The sequence below is a fragment of the Colletes gigas genome, unplaced genomic scaffold (assembly GCF_013123115.1).
Source record: "Colletes gigas isolate AHSC1104 unplaced genomic scaffold, ASM1312311v1 Colletes_gigas_Sc00014, whole genome shotgun sequence".
Taxonomy (NCBI): Eukaryota; Metazoa; Arthropoda; class Insecta; order Hymenoptera; family Colletidae; genus Colletes; species Colletes gigas.
This window is the reverse complement of record NW_025106643.1, coordinates 1485495-1504283: the sequence shown is the minus strand read 5'-3', so window position 1 is coordinate 1504283 and position 18789 is coordinate 1485495. Positions and strand designations below refer to the sequence as shown.

At 46.7% G+C, this 18789-nt stretch overlaps 1 protein-coding gene across 2 annotated transcripts in view; it reads right to left on the bottom strand.

The window, feature by feature from the left end:
• Positions 1 to 902: 902 nt before the first annotated feature.
• The window catches only part of LOC122399537 (protein apterous-like), a 58235-nt gene continuing 40348 nt past the window's right edge, over positions 903 to 18789 (bottom strand). For both annotated transcript variants that reach the window (XM_043400279.1, XM_043400280.1), the window contains exons 4-6: positions 12654 to 13183; positions 6350 to 6567; positions 903 to 1277 (exon numbers count right to left, since the gene is read on the bottom strand). In XM_043400279.1, coding sequence (XP_043256214.1) covers positions 1062 to 1277; positions 6350 to 6567; positions 12654 to 13183 — 964 coding nt within the window. In that variant the 3' untranslated portion in view covers positions 903 to 1061. The remainder of the gene's footprint in view (positions 1278 to 6349; positions 6568 to 12653; positions 13184 to 18789) is intronic.

Here is an 18789-nt window from a genome sequence, read left to right as displayed (position 1 = left end):
GTTTTCGAACGAGGCGTATATCGCGTGTACGCCCACGCGTGCGTCGAAGCTCGTTACGAAGTCAACGGATCCGACGTAAAAAGGTGTACACGTACGGACGTGTCGACTACAATAAATACAACGCTTTCTATTCGTTCGACTAATCGATCCTTCATCGCGGTACAGGCACCGCTCAGTCCGCGTGCCCGCCATATTTGATCGGGGAGACGACGGTCGATCGTCGACGATCCCGTGACGGAGGAAAGTCGTTCGCGAAGTCGAATCAACATCAACTGGCCGCTCGAGGTCGAATACCGTTACCCCCCACCACGTCGCTTGGCTGCTCTGCTGGGCGCACGCGCATTGTCTCTCCAGAGTCTAACCCTTTCGCCGTGGGAGCCTCGCGTGGCAAAGACTGTACGCTGCAAATTTGTTAGCAGTGGCTGTTTTTCGAGGCTGCGTGATCAATTGGCTACAGGCGGTTCAAGGGTTGCGTTTACAGTAAAACCTCTATAATTGCGAGAGAACTGGAAGAACCATAGGAAGTATATCTCCGCTACTTTAGAACTACCGGACCGTACAGTTGATTTCTGGAGCTGCAAGAATTACCCGACACTCTGTCCACGTTCCCTTTCATCCAAGAATCGTCTGAGGACCTCCGGCGGATGTATGATCTTGCCAATTGACTTTGATCCGACCGTGTATTTCTCCCCGCTCGTTCGTAGCACAGCGACACGATCGCCAAACAGGCTTCTCGTTAACGAAAAGTCAATCGTCGATAATGAAATGGCGTCCCGCGGATACGAAACGATCGCGTTAAAGAGTCCATTCTCGCGAACACATTCTCTTTTCACGGGAGCAACTCCCCGAACGCGACGCGCCACTCGGTTCATTCGCGACAAATAAATTATTCACAGCGTCGCGGCGCCCCCGTTGACGAACGGGACCCGCGGATCCGACGAGAACAGTCCCGCGTCCATTTCTCTGGCGTCCATCTCGCGGATCATCGACGCGTAGAACATCGACGAGTCCATTCGCTGGTCTCGTTCGATGGGCCTGGTCCGGAAACGGGATTTCGGGGATCACGCGCAGTCCAAGGACGCCAAGGACGCAGGACTGTGCGGTCCGCCGAGCATGAATGGAGGGCTCATCGGCGGACCGCCGCTTCCGGTGCTGTTCCCGTAAAGCTCAAGGTCGCCAAGGGAACCGCCGTCCACGCCGCCGTCGCACTTGTCCGATTTCCCCTCCTGCTTCAGCACCATGCGCCGCCATTTTGCGCGGGCGTTCTGGAACCAGACCTGCGAACAGAGAGAGAGACAGGCGACAGGTGAGTGTCGAGCTTTTTCACGTTCGCTCGAAGGGGTGATCGAGAGACAGACGGAACCGTCAGCAGTCGTCAAATCGCTAGGTTTTTGGGAGAAGCTTTTCAAAAACTTTTTCCCCGACAGCTTCCAGCGTGTAACAATGGTCTACCGGATTGTTTGCTCAACCCTTTGCACGATACACACTTAATTAACGAAAACAAAGCTTTAATTACAATGTGGTTGTAAATCTTTCTGGGGGGAAAAAGGACAATTTCACTTATTCGCTTATATCGAAATACATTCTTGGAGCGCAAAGGGTTGATAATTGTAGGAAAGGACAATATTTATGAAATTTGCTCGAGTACTTTATGGAATTTTTATTATTTAACAGTGTATAGTGGTTAATAAAAATAAAAGCAGAATGGAGATTGAGGTACTCTTTTGGCGAGCCACGAATGCTAAGGATTCTTATCGCTAGGAACACGTTCGAATAGCTTACTTTTAACTATCAAAAGCCATCAGCCATTAGTGTTAAACAGTGCAGACAGCTGCTAACTGTTAGCAATCCTCCATAAAATACAAATAATTTTCATCAGTTTCCAAGCATTCTTCGTCGTGGAGCTCGGAGCTCTCGGTGATCGGTTCCAGAAATCCTCAAGGCGATGCCTCCGCTTGCCGTGCAACGAAGAAACGACGCGCCCCTATCCGGGGATTACCCTGAACGGCGCGTCGTTACACCTGACGCCCGAAAAGAAACGCGGCGACCGGGACAAAGGGGGAAGAGAACACTCGGAGGAACGAGGACCAAAAAGCTCGCGCGGCTCGTATATATCTTCATCGAGAGGGCTTACACGCGAAGGGGGTGGGGTTGGGGGAGGGGGAGGGAGTAATTTAAATGCAACAGCACGCGCGCACCGGCACGTCAGCAACGGGTCCTGGGCCCTGCTAGGATAGCTACATCGTCCGTACAATGCAACAATATATAATGCGACGACGCACACTCGAGCCTCTCTACCATCCCCCCCTTTTCCTCCTCCTCCTCCACGGCGTGGCTCTCTACCCCCTTGTGTTCCTGATAGATAAAAGACGACCTCGATGCACCGGGATCCGCGTCGCCATTTTCAAGATAGTCTCCTCCCCCGCGGACTGAAAACCAGGAGAGACTTCCAACCGACACAACGTGGGCCTCCCCTTCGTGGTCGAAGCGTACGAGTGTTTCACTCCGCGGTGCGCACGCGATAGACACGCGTCTGTGTGCGGGTTAGGTGCTCGCGTCGGTGAGCGTGTGCAAGCCCGACACGCACACAGCCGACGAAAGAGGAGAGCGGCGACGAACGCAGCCGCGGCGAATGAGCGAGTATTCGTGCGTTTCGCGATCAATATCAAGCAAGATGGCGACCAAGAACCCTACGCCGCACCGAATACAATAGGCTGGCTCTCTCTCTCTCTCTCTACCCCCCTCTGTCTCTCTCTATGTTTCTCCCTTGCTCTCCTCCTCCCCCCGGGCCACACGACGACCCCGGTCTTTTCTCTTTCTCTATATCTTCTTTGGCTGCTGCCGGCGCCATCGAGTCACCGCGTCTGCATGGATCCCAAGGCGAGTCTCTGCTCCCGGTTCCAGCTAAAGTGCCAAGGATTTCGAGGATTCTACCCTCTCGTCGCGAGGGAGAGGCTACGAGCTTTGTAGTCGCGACGGTTTTGTCCTAAACGCCCAGGATGCGTCGAGTTAATGACTCGGGGACGCGCCGAGGGGCTGCTAGATGCGAGGATGCGAAGTTTGTTGCACGGAAACGGGTGCAAGAATGGAGGATCAGCGAACGGGGCGTCGAAAGAACGCTCTTTGGGAATTCTCTGACGAATCGCGTGTTTTGAGGGTTGTGTGCCAGCATAGAAGCTTCTAGGAAGAGTTAGGAGTTCAGGATTACTCGATCTCAGAAACGGAGGAAGTCTGATTATAACCGGAATTATAGCCGGAGACTTTGCTTCAGTCTCAGTTGTCTATTGGGTACCTAGGCCCCTACATATGGATTTCATTAATCATACTTTGAGTCTTATGATTTGTTCAGAATCCAAAACAGTGGTACACTATGTCCCGGTACTAGCTATACGACGATTACCGGAAATTAAACACCAGAAACCGCACCTCCTTGACTCGAAACGCTCACCCACGCCCAAACCCATGAAATTGGTCCGTGGAACGGCTGACGATCCTCGAACCGTCCATCAGGGCCTTCCCCGAGCGGCACAGATTAATTTCCCATAAAAACCCAGGGGTCCAAGCCGCGAAACAACCGGAAGCTGTGTCTCGGTGTGCCCCGAGGGGGCCCCGAAAGCCCAGAAGCTGAGAAGCTCGAGGACTAATCGACGGGTAACCGGTGATTCCGTTGGTCCAGCGTTGATCGTCGATCCGCGATCGATCGGCGGCCCCCAGGGCCGAATTAAAGCGCGGGAGGGCCAACCGAATAGATTCGCCTATGTAATTTAACGGTAGTGGGTTAACGAGGGCAGCGGCGGTCGCAGCTCGTTACAACAAAACTTCGCCGACCAGAGCCGACCGGGGGGATTTCGAGGCAGCGGCGGATTGACGGAGGGCCATAATTACGGAGAAAGGCCACAGAGGCTTCGTCGACGGAAATATCACGCGGCCCATGCGGTTCTTTTACCTCAACGCGCCGCCGGCAGCACGCACTAATTGGGAGAAGCGCGCGCGTACGTCTCCGCGGGTTCGGCCGCACGTGAATATTTTTATAGGAGTCCCGGCATACGCGCGACCAAGGGGGAAAGAAAAAAAAAAGGGGGAAAAAAATACGCATCGAGAACCACCGGCTATCCATCTTCCAGCCGCGATTTTTCTCTGCACCTTTCTCTGCTTTTTCTGAAAGCAACCGCGTCTACCACCCTTCTCCACCCCTCGACTGTCCTTTCTTCGTCCTATAGCGAGAGGATCGTATTCGAGAAATTATCACGCATTAAATACGACTCGAACCCCCTTTTTTCAAGGAATATTCTATTATTCGAAATCTTGATACAATGTCGGAAGAAAATTTCGTTATTACGCGAATAAAACTGACCTATACTCAGCCTCGAGATTTTTCCGCGCGTTTTTTCATTTTTTCTCGTTCCTTTTTGTTCCTTTACCCAAGCTCTGGAAAGCAACCGTCTCTCCCTCTTACCCGGACAGTTCTTTCTCCGTCCTGCGATGGATATCTGACGTTGCTCGCGAGAGAGACCATCTTCGAGACTTTCTACCGTGCGTTCGCGTGCTTTATTTTGGTACCAGTCGGAGAGCTCGAAGAAGATCGGGGAAATCTTGCTGCGCCCGGAACGAAGGAATCGACCGAGAGTTTTTTGTACGATTCCCTTAATGAGACTTTCTGGCAGCCTTTTTCTCCGCGATTTGTTCGTTTTCACGCGCCGCACGGAATAATTCCCGGCACGACCGAATAAAAGGCTCGGGAATAAATACTAAATCCTAGAGTACCGTTCCCTTTTAATAACGAGGCTTCCTTTTCCAAGAATTTTGAGGATCCTGCACCGCCATTCACAAAACCTCTTTCAATACTCGTAGTTTAATATATTTTTTATCGAGCGAGATGTTACTCAAACATTCATTACGCGTCCTCTTCAGGGTACACAATTGGGAATAACTATTCTGACTCAATAATACAGGGAAAGTGTCATAAAATTGACAGATATCACGAGAAAATATTAATTATGAATTTTCAGGTTACAAAAGTGTCCTGATCCTGATTAACGCCGATAAATCGCTAAAGTAGCAAAGGGAAGAACCATTCGATAATGAAAAGAGTGCTCGAATCGTCGAATGAAATTTGAATCTCTGAAAGAACGACTGCCATATTTATCTTGGTGGCTAGTCAGAAAACAGGGCACAATTTTCCGTGTCGTTTTCGCGCGCTAACAATCTCTTCTATCTTTAACCTCCCACCGAGAGCGCGTGTTTCGGCGTTTCAAGGGCCGCCGAAATAAACGTAACGCGGTCGCATAAATTCCAAAGACACCGCCGGAATCGAACAACACGAGGACGACACCGACGATACAATCTGTCCAAAACGACGTATACCCAAAAGGTCCCGGATACTTTTAGCGTCTATGAAGGGCGTCATGCGTCATTGACACCGCGCGCTAATTGGAGGAGGCCGCTCGCCAGCACCGACGCGAATACTTTTCCCGCGAAGCCACCCTGTAAATTTCACTTTAATTACGCAGAGCGACGATTCCGCGACACTTCGCACGCGTTACGAATCCTTCGTTCGCCAGCCTTTCCTCTAACTCCTAAATGCTCTATTTATTCGAACGATAGCCACTGTTATTTTGTGAAACCAGTACACCCTGATGACCACACTTTCTATTTCAATGTCTATTATTTGTGCAAACTCTTGCTTATCTGGTCTTTAAGATAAAGCTCTGATTCAAAGTTCTGATGTAGATAATATTTATAGAAAATCATGCTTGGTAACATGCTTTAACCCTCTGCACTCCTATGTCGAATGTGACTCGACATTTTTTCAAGTCCAAACCAAAGAGATATACACTTAAAAATGACAAAATACAATATTTTTTAATTAACGTAAATTTCAAATAAAACACTTAAAAGCATTGGGAGCAGCTGGTAACAAGATTTAAATATAATTCGGAGTGCAAAGGGTTAATAAATAGAGACACTGTAAGGCCACGTTTATTGTCAGAAGAGTCTAAAATTGTGTATTTCTGGGCCACTTTATCGAGTAAAAAATTCGTGTATTCGAACTGTTCAGAGATGGTCAGTTCTGGTCTGATTGGTTATAGTGTAATCTACTTCCCCCAAACTCGAGAGAAAGAATAGGAGATTATACCAGACATGATCAGACTCGCCAGCCAACTTTTCATTGTTACAACACATAGCGTTAATTTAGTGAAAACACGTGCTCAATTTTACAGGTCTCGAAACGGGGCACGAAAGAGCCAAGTGACAGAGCCCCGTGTATCGTCAGACAACAGACTTTGATCGAACGCTGGATCGCGAAACGATGGGACTGTAGACCTATGGGAATCGTGGCGAATCTTACCTGCAGCACCCTTTTTGGCAAGCCAGTTTTCTGGGAAAGTTGCTTGAGATCCTTCGCATCGGGATTGTGATTGATCGCGAAGTAACTCTTCATCGTCCTTAACTGGTGATGCTTGAAACTCGTTCTCATTCGTTTTGTTCTGCTGTTGGAACCAGGCATGCCGGGAGTAGCCGGGCCCCCTCTACCGAAGGGCATATCTATGTAGTCCGCGTTTAAATCTGCAACATAAATCCCAACATCCGGATTATGCGTCTTAATTAAACACCGGTGTCGCGCTGGGTATTTTTGAAACCGCCCGTATCGGGTTGTATCGGGTCGGTGGATCTTTTCCGACGGCGTACCAACTCTCCGCGAGGGGTTGGACCAGTTAGATTTATGCTTCCACTGGAACCCCGTTCATCGTTCCGATACCACTTACGTCAACGTTCCGCCAACATTGTTACCATGTTCATTGTTCGAGTTATCGTTTCGCGTAAATGGGTTACTTGGGGAATTCCTTCAGGGCAAAGACTTTGCTCCATCATCGACTTTAATAAAAAATTTTGTATCTTTGGCTGTACGAATTCAGTGTCAGCAAATAATCAGCAAAATAATTCTATGCACTCTTGTGCATCGTCGAGCACAAAAAGAGAAATGTAATTGTACCTTTTCTAAAATAAAAATTATATTTTTAATTAGACCAGACAGAAAATCTCAAAAGTTGTTACTAAATTAAACTCTGCCTTTTATTTTATATTCTTATGACATCTTTCTCATACCTGTTCAAAGACGAATGTAAATATTAAAAAATAAATACTGGGTAATGTTTGCAATAATCTATATTTCAAGTCAACGTCTTGTGTCTGACGTCAACGTCAAACTGCCTGAGTTTGTACAGCGACAAACTACCCTAACGTGTGGAAACCCTAGCAAAATTACGTAGCAAGAAGCTATCGAGATCACCCAACTTTTCGTTAGAGTTGACCAAAAGGAGCATGAAATTTCATATCGATCGATGACCGTATTGACGGGGTCTCGTGTGTCGAATAAAGTTCTCGAAGCGAGGATCGCAATAGCGGAGGGAACGCGAAGAACCGTCGGAAGCGGGCAATGCCGCCGGTCGCGACTCCTAGCGCTGTTTGATGTGTATCACAGCTCATTAGCTCCTCGAGTGCAAACAAGAAGGGTGATAGCGTATGCGAAAGACCAGTGGATACACGGCCAATTACAACTCTATGCAGCAAATAGTTTGTAGGCACGATACCTCATTCCGGGTATACCTATCTTGTCCTCGAGACTTCGCTTGTCCCGGAAGATAAAGCGCCGCTTGACAGTCGCTGAACGACCGCGGGGCCTCCGGTAGTCGATGAATCGACCAGGATCGATAAGATCGAGAGCGCTACGGTTATCGTGCGTTCATCTACGCCAGCTCCGGCAACTAGAGCGATTTTTTTTTTTCGATCAGTTTACCTCTCATTGGTCGCTGGGATTAATTGATGAATTTCATCCAGAGGGGATCGAGAGATTTTTTTATTCCGAAAATTTTATTTGCTGCGCGGGTAATGCAGTCGTGGGATGGGAGACGAGGTTATCGACGAGTTGAATTTTCATTACCGAAAAATATATTTATCGGCGGTTCTGGGGGCCCTTTAAGCGATCAACGTTCCGCTGCACGCGACATTTACATAGGTCAGGCATGTCAAACTAGTCGTTAAACCAGGGTTATTTCAGCTCCGCTGCCGCGTATCGGGGGATGGTGAATGTTAAATTACTTTAGAGAGAAATTTTGTGTTGGCCGTTGCTCTTTTAACGAATACTCGAACAAATTACCGACATATTTTCCCTATGATGAAAACAAGTTAAACATGGACGTCGATCGTTCAAAAATATACGCGTTTAAATAACGATTTTACTTCAAATTGAAACGTCTCCCCTGCCCGTCGGGACCCAAATAGCCAATCTCAAATTTCTAAAAGAAGACCCGCGTACGTCTCATTCACGGACAAGCCCGGCCTTCTTCTCCGGCCGCGGCGAAAAAGCGACGAGCCATCGTCGAAAAATAGAAAATACAAAGCGAACGTTAATGTTCCGAGCGGGCCGGATGACCTTGCCAGAAAAAAAGGCCCGATCGACTCAGAAGTCCCCCGCTATCAAATTATTTTATTTCCGACGATAAATTCTCGCGCTTCGTCCGGGACCAGCCCTCGGACCAGCAAATAGAACAAAACGATTTCCAGTCATTCGTGAATCCGCAACATTACTGGTAAAAAAAAACTAAAGAAAAGAGGCTTGATGAAAATGAAGTCGATCAAAAACATTTACAATAACTGTAGAATTCTACGCGATAAATTAATCAACCAGATCAAAACTTTCGATTGCAAGTTACTTGCTTCTATACAAAATCTTTCTAAAACCGGTCTGTACCTTTGGAATTCTACGAGCGTGTACCAACACGAACTTAAGTTATAAATATACTGCATACTTTGACTTTTTAATGATTCTAAAATCTGTGGAATAAGCAAACTCTCGATGATTTTCATTTTCGTCTGCACTGCGATTAAAATTGACAAGAAATAAAAGTCGAAAGTTGCATAGTACCTCCCTCGATAACATCAAGCTAGCGAAGGTTAACAAGGGATGATGGTAAAACGTTTCACTTTCATGACAATTCCGATTCTCGCTACATATTTTGACTTCTGACCGATTCTAGAGCCTATAGTGCAAACACACATTGAAAATTCCTCTCCGTACACTCTCAGTGTTCCTCACTTTCGCTTGCAACGCGACCAAGCTTAACAATCGACAATTTACTAGTACCAGATCGCTGTAAAACGCAGCAACCAGTGGATCGATTCGCTTTCACGGCAATTAGAATTTTCATCCGTAAAGATCGACTCGTGGAAAGAAAATAGGACCGCAAGAAGGGGCTGGAAACTGCAAAAAGGGAACGAAAGAGTGGTCGTCGTTCCCGTGGTCTCTCGGTTGGTGGTTTGATCCAGGGGATCGACGCGAGGATCCGTTGTTCCCACGGTCGGTCAACAATCGAAAATTAAGTTCTTCGTTGGGTGGAAAGGAAGCTGCCGCCGAAGTGCCCGGCGCGCTCTGCCCACGCGCGACACGTACACGCTTTGTTGGGATTGGATTCGTGAATTTATGTCGCGCCGACAAATTTTATCAGGGTTCGGTGGCAAACACCGCACGCCCACGCGCGCCCGTAAATCACGCCGAGGGAGTCGGGATTCGTGTATCCGGGACGCGCGGTGTACGTGCCGCGATCTGACCGCTCGCTGGAGACGTCTCGCGGACCAGAACTGCTCACGGATCTTGGAGCCCGAGGCCTGGGGGGGGGGGGGCAGGAGAGTACCCCAGGGCCTCTGTCGCGGTGGAATTTTCGGCGATTGCCATCGCGGAACAACCGCCCGCCAAGAATAATGAAAATCCCGGCCGGGTACCGACAACCGCTACAACCGTGCCCGCGAACAGCTAGAGATGATACCGCGCGAGGAAGAGTCGATAACTCACCGCAGGCCGCTGCCGGCGACTTCCTTCGTTTCGCGGTTACAGGCCTTTTGGCCGGACGGCGGTGCTAAATTAACCACGTTACGCGGACAGCTGGTCGTGCAATATAATTAGAAGGAACGCCGGCGATATCTGAACACGCGTCGCGGAACTCTTTCAGGTAGTCCGGGGCTCGAACGGACACGCGGCGGCGCTGATTTACTCCGGGGGCCTTTGTGCCGCCTTCGACTTTGCCTGCCAGCCGGTTCTGACACGTTTTCGAACGGAAATCGACGCGAAACTTAACTCCTCAAAGCCATCGACGAGTAGGTTTCGTCTCTGAAAGTTTCGCCCTTCTTGATACAGTACTCCCCGGTTAAATGCAACTTTCTTTCCCCGAGTTGATGCTACGCTTTCGTTCCCACTCAGATTCTAGGGATCCAGTCGAATTGGCAAACAGAGAAATCGTATGCAACAAACACTTATCAATATTAACAGACACGAGCGTTTGGCGTAGGCGTTGCCTCCCATGCTCGCCACCAGAGGGATTGCGCTCTCACAAGCGCTCGACAAACTTCCCAATATCCCAGTCATCTAAGACAGAGCCTGCTAGGAAGCCTTACTGAGACGAGTCCACTAGCAGGCCCCCCTTTCCTCTTCACACCCCCCTACGATTCTCCTGAGATTCTACCCTAAGCCTTCAGCACCCCATACAGTGTCGTCGCAAATTCTAAATTCTTAGTTCGAAGTAGCCTAATAACTTGTCGTGTGATTTTCGAACGAAAGAGATCAGAGTTGGACTTGAAAGACACATTAGTGTAATTAGAGGGAATTGCAGAGCGATATCAAATCTTTCAAGTGGGGTTCGTTGATTTACCGATTTAGCAGGGCCTTTGATCAACCAGCTAACGCGATTGTGACATTTAGATTGCACGTTTCGAAAGGAAATTGCCGTGGAATAAAACATGTTTTTTTTTTTTTTAGAGCAAGTTCCGGTTGGAGTCTAATAAAGACTCGCGCGAAAACTGTGCCGGATGAGTTATATTATATAAGGTAAAATGAAATGTTATCGAAACATTTCGTGCGTGTATCTGATAAACGAAGAGTTTTCGCGCTACTAATTCGCGCAGCGAGATAAAGGGGTTCAACAACACTACTTCTAGTGCTTTCTTGTTACATATTGAGCGAATATTCGCCAACTTCACGGTCCAAAAAATAATATACCAAATTCATGAGATACAAGTCATTGCTTTCTAACTGCGAACTACGTATTGCACGATACGTTCTAGCGCGGAGCAACGTACAGAAACTTATCTCTTTTATCAGGCTCTTTTCAATTTGGTTATTTATTCTTCAAGCTGTTAACTACATTTCCAAACTAAAAATTTGGTGTTTGCGAAAGAACGGAGCACGTAAGTTCCATATTGAATAAATTAAAACACCGACACGTTAGATTTTCAGTAAGAAATTTTTTTCTCGAAACTGCGTAGGATTTCGGGGGTATGTGTAACGACCAAAAATGATTGTAATTGACCCCCTCAACTGCAAATAATTTTTTCAGAACGATTTGAAATTTTTTAATTTTGTCGAAAAATTCACACCTTCTCGAATTTTTTTTTAGAAAATGGGTAGGAATTCAGGGATATGACTATTGACCAAAAATGATTGTAATTGACCCCTGTAAGCAAAAATAATTTTTTCAGAACGATTTGAAATTTTTTAATTTTGTCTAAAAATTCACACCTTCTCGAATTTTTTTCTCGATACTGCGTAGGAATTCAGGGGTATGTCTATTCACCAAAAATGATTATAATTGACCCCTGTAACTAAATATAATTTTTTTGGTATGATTTGAAATTTGTTAATTTCGACGAAAAATTGTACACCTTCTCGAATTTTTTTCTAGAAAGTGAGTAAGATTTCGGGGGTATGTCTAATGACCTAAAATGATTGTAATTGACCCCTGTAACTAAATATAATTTTTTCAGAATGATTCCAAACTTTTTAATTTCGCCGACAAATTAAGGCACCTACCCCCTGTCGATTTTCCTTAGAATTCGTTTTTCATTTTTAATAAATTTGTTTGACATTCTACAGAAAAGTTGTCTAATACTTTTTTGTAGGTACCCATGAGCTCTATCGCAGAAAAAAGTTTCATTGAAATATATTCACTATTGTAGGAGTTATGGCTGTTTGAAAATTGGATGAAGTTTAGGGGGTTTTCCTCAGTTTACGGGGTTAAGGACCAACTTTTCGAATATTTTTACAATTTCTGCATATTCTCCGTCAAAATACGCGTAGTTTGCTTTTTTAAAAATTAAAATCCGCCAATCCGTTCAGAAGTTATGACGTTTTAAAAATTTGCTTGAAATTTCAGTGAAACATCTCGACGGTATGGTCAGACATGAAAATTTTCGGAAATGAATTTTTTTCTCGAAACTGCGTAGGATTTCGGGGGTATGTCTATTGACCAAAAATGATTGTAATCGACCCCTGCAACCGAAAATAATTTTTTCAGAACGATTTGAAATTTTTTAATTTCGTCGAAATATTTCACACCTTCTCGAATTTTTTTCTCGAAAATGCGTAGGATTTCGAGGGTATGTCTATTCACCAAAAATGATTGTAACTGACCCTTGCGACTAAGAATAATTTTTCCAGAATGATTTGAAATTTTTTTTTTTCATCCATGAGAAGAGGACGCTAAAATCTCCTCCGAATTTTCAGTTTGGTCACGAAAGACCATAACCTCGTCTGTGACAACACGTTACACCAAGAGGACCAAGTACCAAAGGGACGTTTGTAAAACTGTGCATCGATAACTCACCTATGTTAGCAGTCATAGCCTCGAGATCCTTGGGCTTCCTTTTCCTCGGCCTTCCTTTCTGTCTGGGTGGCGGTACGACCGCGGCGCCATTGAAGTACGGTACTTTGGGTGGCGATCCCGCGTCGGGCACGGATGGCGTCGAGGGTTGAAGCGGTACAGGGCTCACGTGGCTGTGCGGATGCTGCGGGTGCATGGAATGATGAGGATGCGGAGGATGGGAAGGATGATGGTGGTGGTGATGAAGGAATTCCGGCGAAGGAAAGGGCTGGCCGGGGTAGTGTGGTCCTGGCGGGTACACCGGAACCGGAGGACTTTGAGAAGGATGCAGTTCAGCGCCCATTTCGTAATGGAGGCGACAGAGTACCGCGCCGTCCCTCATCCCGAAATGATCGCCCTTGGTCAGGGGTACGGCACAGGCCGCGCAGGAGAAACAACGTACGTGGAACACGAGGTCCCTGGCTCTCATCACCAACTCAGAGGCTAGGATCGCTGCTTGACACCGGGCACACCGTTTCATACTGCCAAACATTCTGCAACAGAAAACAACAACCGATTAGTATCGATGCAAGTACTCGGCGCAACCAGAGACGATCAATTTTTGTAAAGAAAGAATCGATTATCGAACTGTTTATTCCCACAATCGAATTACAGCGTTACAAAAAAGCTATTTTTAAAATAAATTGTTCGCTTTTCGATACGTTCGACATAGGCGTTATTGAATTATCGGATTCGAATTCCAGCGATTACACGCAGCCTTTTCTAGATAGAACAGTTTGAAAAATACAGATAAGCGGAGACAAGTTTGCCAGCGCTGGACCACTTCGGATAGAACGTTATCTGAATCGTTGGAACAAATGGACCGTGTCAGCAATACGTCACGAGAAAACAGGTCTTTAAAGATCGTGTAATGAACGACGATATTTTTCCAAGTCCTCAAGGAATTCGAAAGACGAAAATATCCCGATCGACACGAACCTTATTCCGCGAGTTTTAACATATTCTTAAACACATCCTAAGCTTCTTTTCACCTGGATGTCGCATCACGTTGCAACTGTTTACGGTTTCACTTAGCAAAGATCAAAGACACCTGCTCGAACGAGCGCGATCTAGAACGCCTAATTATATTGGGCACTTTTTCGAGCGATTGTCGGTCCAATTAACCGAGGCAAGAAGTCGAGCAACGTTCGCGGAACGTCCGAGAGCTAGGCTATCCGCGGCTGCTAACAAAAATAACGAAGAAATTATCGTAACCGCGGGGATACAGGCGGCGCCCATTTTTCCATTCGCTTTAAACGATACAAACACATCCGCGCGGGGAATGTTTCTCATCGTCCAGATAACCGCCGTGTCCCCCGAGATAGGGTTCCGTTAAATCGAGGAAAAAAAGCGACGGGGGCAGATAAAGAACGAGGAGCTGAGGAGGAGGAGGAGGATCCTTGGGGCCCGAGAGACGACGAGACACGTAGAACTCCGGGTGATATCGTTGTAAGAAGGGACACGTATGGTAACCGCGGTGGAGCAAAAGGCCGGAAAGGGAAGGAATATACCGATGCAACGGGCACCGTGACATCGCTACTGCATTAGCGGCACCCTGCAGTCTCCATTACCGAAGCCGGTCGACTATCTACCCGACATCCACCGCGGCTACCTACCTAACCACCTATCTCACTCTCCACCTCCCAAATATATTACGTCCCCTCGCAGCCGTACTAAAGAACCTAGATAGAGACGTGGCCGATCTTATAACCCTGATGCCGCGTCGGATCCAGTCCCCGGCGAGCTGGCGTGCCACGTATTTATACCGGGGGCTGACCTCCTCCTCGCGGCGATCCCCAACACGCACGAGTTTTCGGTCGACAAGCTTCTGTCCGTGCTCCCTGCAGGATCAGAGGATGACTCGATCCTGCTGGACCTCGTGCAAGAACTCCTATCGCCAACATTACGCGATAAGGACTGATAGAATTCGGCTACCTTCGAGATTACGGTTAGGGAATTGACCTGGTGGCTCAGGGAGTCCCAAATTCAACCATCACTTGTCAAAATTCAGACTTGTAGACTTTAATGTTTCCTATTTACTGAGGATCCTCGAAAGCTTAACATTTAAGCATATTTCTGGGACCAGATGTGTCATTAACTTTCCACTCCTATGTCGCCATTTTGTCGCCATCCTACATTTTATTATTTATAGTATTTCCTTCTGGAGATTGTTATTACAATGCTTCTTTTAGAGCCTGCTTAAACGTGTGTGCGTATATAAAATAAAATAAATATAAATACGAGTGCAAGGGTTTAAATACTTGAAATACTATTATCCACTTATGACGGGGCCTCCATCTTCTTAAAAATGGGAAAAACAGTTTGGTCGGAGCCAAGTTTTCCTCTCCCGGCTAGAGAAAGTGCGACACGCCGAAGAGGAAGCGTTTTCCCCTGAAAGATCCCTCTAAATCATGTCAGCTCGTATCGCGATAGGATGATTTTTCAGAGATTACTGATATTGATGGAGTGAATGGGGAAATATAGGAAAACAAAAGGAGGATGTGGCTACACGAAATCGTGCACGCACCGTGGAGCAACGATCCCAGCAATCGGAAAACGAGAAAATGGAGAATAATGATCAGATACCGCGAACGGAAAAGCAAGCCTCGCGGCATAACGAGTCTCGTTGTTTCGGGATGGAATAACGCGTCTTCTGAGATCTCTGATATTTCAAAATACAGGGAATATATTCGCTCGATCAAGTATAATAAATTTAAGATTAAAACCACCTCTTGCGCTATTTATTTCGTGTTTATTTTGTCAGGAGTACCAAGGATAAAGCCTAATCGTAAGTCTCACTTGCGTCGATGAAGCAGAGCAGATAATCGATCGCCACCTATTGGATCTCGTATTGATCTTTAGATCAGTCTCAGAATGTACTAACTGTAACACGTGTCATACCGCTTTGTCCTTCTCGTTAGTTAATTAAATATACTGTGCAATAAAGTTTCAACATATTTAATAACTCTTTCAATTTCAAACGCCATAACCATCTATCCCCCCACCAATTAGCAGTCCAATTACGTGAAAAAATTCATGTTTTTAACAATTCTGGCATAGTCCCCCATATCTCGTGAACGTGTTACAACGATGGTATTGATCAGGTTATTAAAAAATGAATTGTTCGAAAGAGCTACAACGTCCACGCAGGATTGATCCTCTTCCGCAATTTCACGTTCGACCGAGCAGTGTGATCCAATCAAATTAAGGAAAAGAATACCGTCCCAGAGACGTCTGGCAAATGGAGGTCCCCCATTCAAGTGTCCACGACGTTTATCGTCAAGCCGTGTCGACGCCTCTTCGCACAGAAGCCAACAACGAAACAACCTGAGCGCTCCGCGAAGTAGCTAGTCATTCAGGAAGCTGGTTCCACGTTCCCCAGGAAATTCAAACACGAAACGGAGCCGTCAACTCGAAGGGATTGGACCGGGGGGTATACCCGGCGTAAAACCTAAACCTAATCTAATGGATTAGCCACGGCAAGTCTCCGTACCGTCGAGGGTCTCTTGACGCGAGACACATTGTTATCGGTCCTGATCCTATTGACGGCCCCAATCATGGTACGCATCCGGCGCACAATGGCTTCTGTGGTCTGGTTTTCGCCCAGCGGGGCAAGACCGCGTATTTTCGCCTAATCGGATCCGTTGGACCGTGTTGGGTAATCGACTGGGCCTTATTCCGAACCGGTACAACAGCAGATTCACCTTTGACCAAGGTAGAAACTGTTTCGAAGGCGTTCAGCAAGAGAACCGTGTTCTTTGTTACTCGTTTTTCGTAAATATTTTAACATGGAGCGGGACGAAGGGTCCGTTAGAAATTCTTGGGAATAAATTTAGTGTTTTTCTAAGGGTTTAGAATCGAATTTTGACGGGGTACGTGGCAACGGTCGTTGATGAAGACGCGTTCGCCGCACAGAGCGCGCGAGTCCCCGAGGCGGCACGTGAGAAATCGCGGCCTCTGCGGGGCTCGTGTCCTCGCGGGCATATCTCGGCGGCCCGGGCGAAGAAAAGGAAAAGGGGTCCCCGCGCGCGAAAGAAAGAGGGCCCCGGCGAAAGAAGCGGCCAGGACGGAACGGAAAGAAAGGAACGGGAGAATCCACGTGCTCCGCGGGTGCTCGAGTGTGCGAACGCGCGGCAAGTGGTCCCCGCCGCGAGTAGCCGCGTATAAAAGATTTCCGACTCTTTGTGGCGATGTGGCGCGTAGTCTCTGTTTAGCAGCGACGGGGGAATACGGACCCCCGAAGAAAAAAAAAAAATAGAAAACCCTCCGCTGCGTTTAGAATACGCGCTCGCATTGTATAATAATGTATCGCATATGGCGCATCGTGTAAAACTCTGCGGGCGTCCCCCCACCGTGTCAGCCCTGAAACACGGATGTGTGTAAGGAAGGACGGATGGAAACGTGAATGAGGTTATTCCCGGTCGCGGAGCCTGCTTTCGTTCATTCATCCATTGGTGGATAGCACTCGTGGGGAGGCGAGGACCGAAGACACGCTCGACGAGTAAGGAATTGCCGAAACACCGTCTGCCTCCCCTCAACCCCCCCTGCCCTACCCACCCTTCCCCTTAGCCGCTGGTCGACTTCTTTCGGAATTTTTTCCCTCCGGGACGCTTCGACGAAGTGTTCGGGTCTGGTCCGGACCTGAGATGAGATTAGCGGATAGAGCCCTGATGGGTTAATGAAGCGGGAACGTTTGCAAGCTGTTTGATGCGCTGGGGTTGAGAGCTGTTTGTTACGGTGTCGCCATCGGGTTCGCCGATTCTGCGTGGGCTAGAACCTTTCGTCGTTCTATGGAGAAGTCAGCACAGATACGAAGATACAGCTCTCCATTCTGTTCGTGAGAAGTTTGAGAATGTTTGCAAGCTGTTTGATGAGCTGGCTTGAGGGCTGTTTGTTGAGCTGTTGCAATTGAGGTTAGCGATTCTGAGTAAGTTAGGCCCTTTAATCGTTATTCTGTCGATGAGAAGTTTGACCATGTTTGTACAAACTTTTACAGATAAATATTTCGACAAAAATCTTGAAGACATTGTTGTCGGTGGTTTGAAGCTTTCATCATGACAAGATTCATTAGAAAACTCTGAATATTTATTCCATTCGTTGTTAACGAAGTCAAACATATTCAAACCCAACTGAGAAGACATGTAACCCCAAACTCAGCAACTTTCTACAGAGTTTTCCTGTTCCCATCGAGGTTAGGGTCCTCCTTCGACTGAGTTTCATCGAATTATGTCTATTCGTACGCAATTATGCGATGATTACGAATCGAGGCCACTCTTACGTATTTTCTTATGAATATACATCTCGCGTTATGATTGCCCGTTGTTCTGGAATTATTGTTCTCTTGTACCTGCGATTTAATAACGATTCTATTCTTGCATTCTCAATTTTGTACGTCGCGTTGAAATAATTCCTGCTATAATCGATGTTTACCAAGGACAGAACCATTCCACCTCCATTATTATAATTACAGATGTTTTCCCATTCGGAGTTATTGCTGTTTGTTGTCTTACTAACAATCTTCTTTCATAGGCATTGTGTTACTTTTTAGAAGAATTTTACAAAAAGTCTGCAACTTCAATTTGAGTAACGACGTAAGGAGCTTAAAAAAGCGGTGTTTCTTGGCTAAAATAAATATTATCGAACGCGTTTGGGATTCTTCGAGGTCCGATTCTCTGTAAATCGACGATTAAGCTAAAAATTTGGCCCCCCCGAACCACGGATCGATTAAACATTCTTGCAATTTCTCCATAATGTAGTAACAAAACCTCGCCAGCGAGGGACTTTAGCCTGGTCCTTAAATTCGCTCAGCAACATCGTTAAGACGCCGTGCAAATCGCCACGCGATTCGAACACCGTCGTAAGAAACCCCGATTCGCGGTCAGAAAATTAATTAACCCATTTATGCCTCTCGCTTTGCGTATACAAGTTTTGCTTCGTAGAAGATTCTAACAAAACTTGGAAAATATTTATTGATGGCTTATAATTGTATATTTCGATGTCGCGACTCTCAAGAAGACACCACAGGATGTTAAAAAAAAAGTAGAAAAGTCACGCGTTTCGAGGAAGTTAGAAAAATAAGTAGAACAACCACGCGTATGAT